The sequence below is a fragment of the Microtus ochrogaster genome, linkage group LG7_11 (genome assembly GCF_000317375.1).
Source record: "Microtus ochrogaster isolate Prairie Vole_2 linkage group LG7_11, MicOch1.0, whole genome shotgun sequence".
In the NCBI taxonomy this organism is placed as follows: domain Eukaryota; kingdom Metazoa; phylum Chordata; class Mammalia; order Rodentia; family Cricetidae; genus Microtus; species Microtus ochrogaster.
In genome coordinates, this window is record NC_022032.1 from 20,523,533 (window position 1) to 20,530,088 (window position 6,556).

Below are 6,556 nucleotides of genomic sequence, written 5' to 3' on the forward strand. Positions count from 1 at the left end.
GTACAGGGTATAGAGCTGCCTCTAGGTGTACAGTACGTTCACTGTCCTGATAGTAAAGAATGGAGCAACCACAGCCACAACTTAGATTACTTAAGCGTAAACTGTGGTTGTCACTTCCTTTCCAAAAATGGTTTTTTCATGAAAGAGAAAATCCAGGGAGTGTGATAGCCAAAATAGCACGCAACATCCCTTATGTTTGCCTGATTTTGCGATAAAAAGGATAGTTACATGGATTGAGGCTTTTCCGTGAATGGAGACATGGTCATGGGACATTTTTGAAGTGCGAGATACTGACCCCAATTTAAAAGGATTTGCTACTTAAGGAGAAAGTAATGCTAGATTGTAAGTACCAACCACAGGCTTAGAACAATCTCCCCAGTTAAGACAGGGCTTAGGGCATCTTGGTACAGGGACTTAGCAATAGAATTCGGTCTCCATGCTTCCTTTACATTGCACTTAAAAGCAAATTAATTTTTTTTCCAGAATGAAAACATTGGTATCTTCCCACCTCTTTGCATACAAGTAAGGAACACAAACCACAAGGTTCCCAGGCTTTTCTCCCTTCAGCATCTCAAGTACTTGGTTCCCAAGTCACAAAGCAAAGCCAGCGAATGGAATTCATAGAGAACCTGCTCATTCAAGGAGGCTCAGAACACTCGCTGCATTTTCACAGGAAACCTGTTTTGAAGCCTTCACTTCTGTGAACCATTGTGTTTGTCCTTCCCATCCCGCATGCAAAACACGATACAGCCTCCATTGCAACCACAGCACTGATGCAACCTACGCTAAGTCCACCCACAATCCTTGAGTATTCCGTATGCAAACACACCACAACCCCCGCCCCAAGCATTCAAGGAGCCTCAGCAGAGTCCCTGTGTGCAAATCGAACGAGCCTCAGATGGGCATGGTCAGAACCTCGAATCATCTAGAACGGTGCATGGAACCTGTTTCTTTTTAAGGGGCGGGGGGGGGGTGTTGTCTATTTAAATACCCTCTAAGGTAACTGGCCATAATGCAGGAACAGGCTAACCTGGCACTGCGGGCAACCCTAGACGCAGGCTCTCCTTTCACAAAGCTCAGGGAGGCTGCAGTCCTCATATCTCCCTGCAGACCAGATGCTCGGCTCGATCCCCCTCCCCGATTTTACCTAACTAATAGCTCTCCAACCCCATATTGAGAGGGCCTGCTGTGGATCTTGCAGAGGTACAAAATGGTGGATGGGAGCTAATTTTTCCCTGCTCTCCCCATAACTCGGCACATCCACCACAGCAGGTCCTCTACCCACCAAACCCCCAAACTAGCCGCGGCGCACCGAGCACGGCCAGCGGCTGAACAGTGGTTACCAACCTGATGTCATGTAGCCCCGAGAAGCCTGGGGCGCGAAGGCCGCGGGGAAGCGCTTGTGCAGGCGGTAGTCCTTCTCGCTGCGGGACCTCATGCGGTCCGAGGCCCGGTCCGAGAAATCCGAGCTAGGCCAGGCTCGCCGCAAGGTTGTGCTCCGGGTCTTCTTCATGGTGGGCAAGAGCGACCCTGGTGCCCCGATAGTGGGGCCTCAGCGCCGGGGCGCAGCGCGCTGCTTCATCCGTCTACCGCGGCCACGACCCGGGAGGATTCTGCGCGCATTTTTTTTCCCCAGCCCCTCTTCTCGTCGGTGTCTACACCGCCAGAGGCAGGTCCGGCCCTCCCCACGCCCCCCCACACCCCCACGGCGAAGGCTCCGATTTTACACTCGTCCCACAATGCATTCCACTTCATTTGCAATCCTCCCGGCTTCCAGCTTCCAGATTCCTGGGGGGGGAAGGCACGTTGGGAGGCTCGGCTGCAGGGAGGGGGCGGCCGGGGTGGGGGCGCCGAGACTTGCAGCGTGGAAGCAATGGGAGCGCAGACAATGGCCCGATTCAGCGCAGGAGTGCTTAGCCAACTGTGCGCCACAGCACAAAAGACCCAAACAAATGAGGAAGCCGAGGCCTCCGGGGGCCGACCCGGGATCGCTCGCCCAGGAAGCTTGACCGGGCGGCTGCAGCCTCAACCGTACAGGGAGGCTTCAGCGCGAGGCGGCGTGGGGATGACAGCGTCCGAGTCGCGTCCCCCCGGACCTCCCAGCTGCGAGGCCCGCAGTCCCCGGCGCTGCCTGCCTCTGCTTCTCCCGCAGTCCTCGGGAGGCAGTCTTCATTCCAGAGGCTCGAACGGGGGGCGCGCGGGAGCACCGGGACCGCTGCTGCGACAACGCAGAAAGAGCCCAATGGGTGCTGACGACCGCGGCGCCGCGTCAGGCTTCCTCCTTCCAAGGCTGGCGGGGGCGCGGGAGGGTGGGGACGCGTGCCGACACGCGTGGGTCCCCCGCCGCAGGCATACTCCTACTCACGGGCCGCGGTAGCTGCGGAGCCCGGCGATCGGCCCGCACGCGGGGCCATCGCCGCCCGGTGACTAGCGCGCTGCGCTTTGGCACGGCAGGAAGCGGGACGGCCACCCAGTGTCATGCTAATCTCGGGGTTGAGCAGAGGCTCAGCGGGGATCCCGGCAGCAAAGCCCCAGCTGCGGCGGCGGCGGCGACGGCGGCGGCGGCGACGACAACGACGACGCGGGGCCTGGGCCCTGCCGATGACACCGCGCGGATCGTTCCACGTCTTTCCGATGGTCCCTCCCCCTCGCTCCGAGGGCTAGCCTTCGTGGGAACGCGCCGATCCGCGGCGCCCGGCCCGGCCCACCTGCGCCTAGCCGGAGCCACGGGGCGCCGCGAACGCGCGGGGACGCCAGGCCCACGCTGCCTGCCACGCGCCAACGGCCTGTTCCCTCCGCGATCCTGAGTGGCAGTCACTCCCCGGTGGCCTGGTTGCGCTGGCGGACCCGGGGCCTCCGCACCGCCCGGCCCTGCACAGCTGTTTATGGTCCAAGCACCAATCGCTGCAGGACAGCGGTGCGCGCGGAGGAGGGGGCGCGGGCCAGACGCGAGGTCACGCCGAGTTAAAGGCGCCCGGCCTGGCCGCCAGCCTCGCCACGCGCCGCCACTCCCATTCTTATCCGCCACGCTCACCTCCCCACTTGGATTGCCAAAAATGCGTTTTGAGCTATAAACAACGATAATAAAGCTGATTGCCTCTCGAAGAGATCTGTCATTTGGCGTTTGAGCATTTTTTTTTTTTTTAGTGCATCTGTGACAAGGAGACGTTTCCAATCATTTTAAAGGTGGTATTCCACGCTGATGGGTGACAAGATGAGATGCAGAGCCAGCAATAGGAAACCTTCATGGGAACTCAGCAGTCGGAGGGCTCTAAAGGGTTAAGATTCAGAAAGCCCTGGCAAGACTTCCAGGAGGCAGAAAGGCAATGAGATCTAGTCTATCTATCTATCGCCAGTATCTCTTTGTCAGAAAAAAAAAAAAAAAAAAATCTCTCTGCGGATACTAAGGGGCGGGGATAAAAAGCCACAAGTCACTTATAAAACGCATAACTACATCAAGCAATATTAATTACTAAGTAGAAACCTATTAGCCAATGTTCAGCAGCCACTTTATAAATCAAGACAATCCCTCAAAAGGTGCCTTTTGCTAAAATGCAAAAATCAGAAAAACTACTGGCTTAGAAGGTCTAAAGGGCCATAAAGGTGGGTATTTTTTAATGTTTTCATAAATGCGAGTTATGACATTTAGATATCTCAAATCAACAGTTACTAGTACCTCTCATGAAACCAGAGTGGTTACACTAATTACCGTAACAATTAGGGGTTAAGAGTGATGGCAATCCTGTGACAGCTGTGAGAGTCACAAACTGAGCAGATCGCGTGTGTAAAATACCACACATGGCTCCCTGCGATGAACGGTCTAGTGGAAAAGAAATGCAGAAAGCTCCATGCAAGCCAAAACTCTGTGCCACGTTTTGTGAAGATGCAGAACCTCCATGGGACATGGCAGGAGCTGAGGTCTATAGCATGAAGAATTCCTCAAGCAGGGAAGGAGATGGTGTTTGGGGCCACGGGAACAGCCGTGCAAAGGCCCTGGGGTAGAAAAGAATCTTGGTTTCTGTTGGAAGAAACGCTAGAAGGCCAGTATGGCTGGGATCGGAGCTGAGCAAGAAAGTCGTGGGCGATGAGGTCATGGAGGAAGGGAGAGTAGCTCATGCAGGGACTTGTCGGCCATGTTCAAGGTTTTACATTCTACTCCTGGTGGACTGGGAGCCACAGACGGGCTCAAAGCAAAATCCAGTCATCATTTTAGAATTTTTGTGTAGAAGGAGCTAGAGGGTGGGGAATAGGAAGTGGGGACTGGTTGGGAATTTGTGGGAAGTTAAGTTTGAATTACATGTCGTTTGTGGGGAAAACGGGGTGTGCATGTTCGCACCCTGAAACATTGAGTGGACCTGCACATGTCTGAAGAGAGAAGCTATAACAGGTCTCGGTCACCTGTGACAACAAACCTTGCAGAGAAGTGAGAGCCTGCAGTAGCCAAGCAGCCAGACTCATAAGAACCAGGCAGTCAATACGTCAGGGCTCTCGGAGCCCAGATGATGCCTGACGCAGTAACTGACTCACCCACGTTGGCTAACAACGTGCAATGGTCAACCGAAGAGAAGGGATGGGTACGCCCACTGTGAAAGTCAAGTTCAGCTTGTTCATCTGTGCTTTTACGTGACCCCTGGATCCCTAGCCACAGTTCCTAGTCCTCTAGCTCTCCTGAGTGAGACAACAGCGTCTCTTAGGCATGAACTATCCACCAAGGCAGCCCATCTTTGGGAACCCCCAATATTCAACCTGGGAGTTCACAAATATAATCTAATTGCCAGAAAGATAGTTGAGCTACAAGCCTGAGGATATGAGTTACACAACCACAACCCATGTAAAAAAGAAGCCAGGCGTGGTGGCAACACACCTGTAAATCCAGTGCTGGAGGGGTGGAGACAAAAGGATCCCCGTGGCTCACTGGCCAGCCAGTCTATCACAATCAGAGATGTCCTGGCCAATGACGGACAGTGTCTCAAGAAAACACCAGTGGGTGGAACCTGACGAACACCTGAAGTGAACCTCAGGCCTCCACCCACAGATGTAAAATTCTACCGTGTGGATAAGCTGCGTTTTGTGTATGCATTGATGGAAATGAGTTGCTTTCACGTTTTAACTTTGATGACTAAAACTGTTATGCTCGCCAATCTCTCTCTCATACCTTCTATTCTGTTCCTTTGGGAGCCTATTCAGACATTATGGATCCAGGAATTACCGGATCATATTTTAATCCTGGTTTTTAATTTTTTGAGGTATTGCCATACTCTTTTCCACAGTGATTATACAGTTATTCGTTTCTGCCAACCATACACAGGGTCTCAAATATGTCTTCGCTATTGGAGCACTTCCCTCCCTCCTCTTGCCCACCTCTCTTTTCCCTCCCTCCCTCTTCCTTCCTTTGGCTAATAGCCTACCTAGGGGTCTTAAGGGGTACCTTATAATAATTTTGATTTGTTTATCTCTGATGATTAGTGTTGTTGAGGATTTTATGTGCTTTTCTTCTATTTTTGTTTGTGAGCCTGGTCTTTAATGGCCGAGTCATCTCTCCAGTTCAGCGCTTCTTTCAAGCTTTAGGATTAGGTTATTTGGTGTGTGTGTGTGTGTGTGTGTGTGTGTGTGTGTGTGTGTACGTGCGTGCTCGCGCATGCACACGTATGCATGCGTAAAAAAAATACCCCACTAGAGGAGATAATGGTCTCTTCAAGATCTATAGCCTAGCTCGCAAAAACCCCAGTACCAAGCATGAGAAATCTCCCTTTGAGATCTTGGTCATGGGAATTCAAAGAACTCCCAAAACGATACAGGCTATTGCTATTGCCCTTGGTTCCCTCCCAGAATCTGAAGGTAAGACCCTGTTAAGGGTCACTCAGTGGGACAGAAACCATGCCTCGTACTGTGGTACGACAACTGCCCATGATTCACGGGGTGAGGCCATAGAACCTAAAGGAGAATATACTGTTGCCTCTTCCTTAAGCCACTATAACCCCTAACTGCCTTCCAGTTATCCTTATGAAATAAGTGATTATGGGGTGCCCAGCCCCATTGGAGAACATCACAGAAGAGAAGCCGGAAAGACTGTGAGAACAAAGAAACAGGACATTGCCTGAGAGACTTATGTCTTCTATATATGAAAGGGAAGTTATACTCATGAAATCTCAACTATAGCAATGCCTAAACAAGACCTGAATAATCACAGTGCCCCTGACATCATCCCAACATGGAAGACCCGCCCCTAAAGAAAGCCATAGACAATTAGTGGCTGATGAGGGAGGAAGATGATCAGTCCTCCCCAGGGAGGAGCTCCGTAATTAGCTATTCAATACCAGGTGGTCAGCCCTAAACACATACACATATGAGCAACACTGAATAGACTCAGTAGGTTATATTTATATGTATCGTATTATTTTTATTACATGTTTTATATATTATATACTATACATATATGTACTTTATGATTTATGTTAACTGATAAGTACTTGTAATGGTAATAATTAACAAAAAAAGCCATAAATTTGAGAGGGGGAAGACACAGAAAGTACTGAAGGGAGGGGAGATTATATGA

At 51.6% G+C, this 6,556-nt stretch overlaps 1 protein-coding gene across 3 annotated transcripts in view; it reads right to left on the reverse strand.

Moving 5' to 3' along the window:
* The window catches only part of Stox2 (storkhead box 2), a 225,185-nt gene that overhangs the window by 108,945 nt on the left and 109,684 nt on the right, over positions 1–6,556 (reverse strand). The window contains exon 1 of one of the 3 annotated variants that reach the window (XM_005362589.2): positions 1,348–1,418. The exons of 1 other annotated variant lie outside the window; for it this stretch is intronic. Coding sequence is in view for 1 of the 2 variants with exons in the window: in XM_005362588.3 (XP_005362645.1) it covers positions 1,348–1,513 (166 nt within the window). In the remaining variant the exon portion in view is untranslated. Of the gene's footprint in view, positions 1–1,347; positions 3,104–6,556 lie in introns of those variants that run through there. One more of the 3 variants, XM_005362588.3, reaches the window with a different exon arrangement.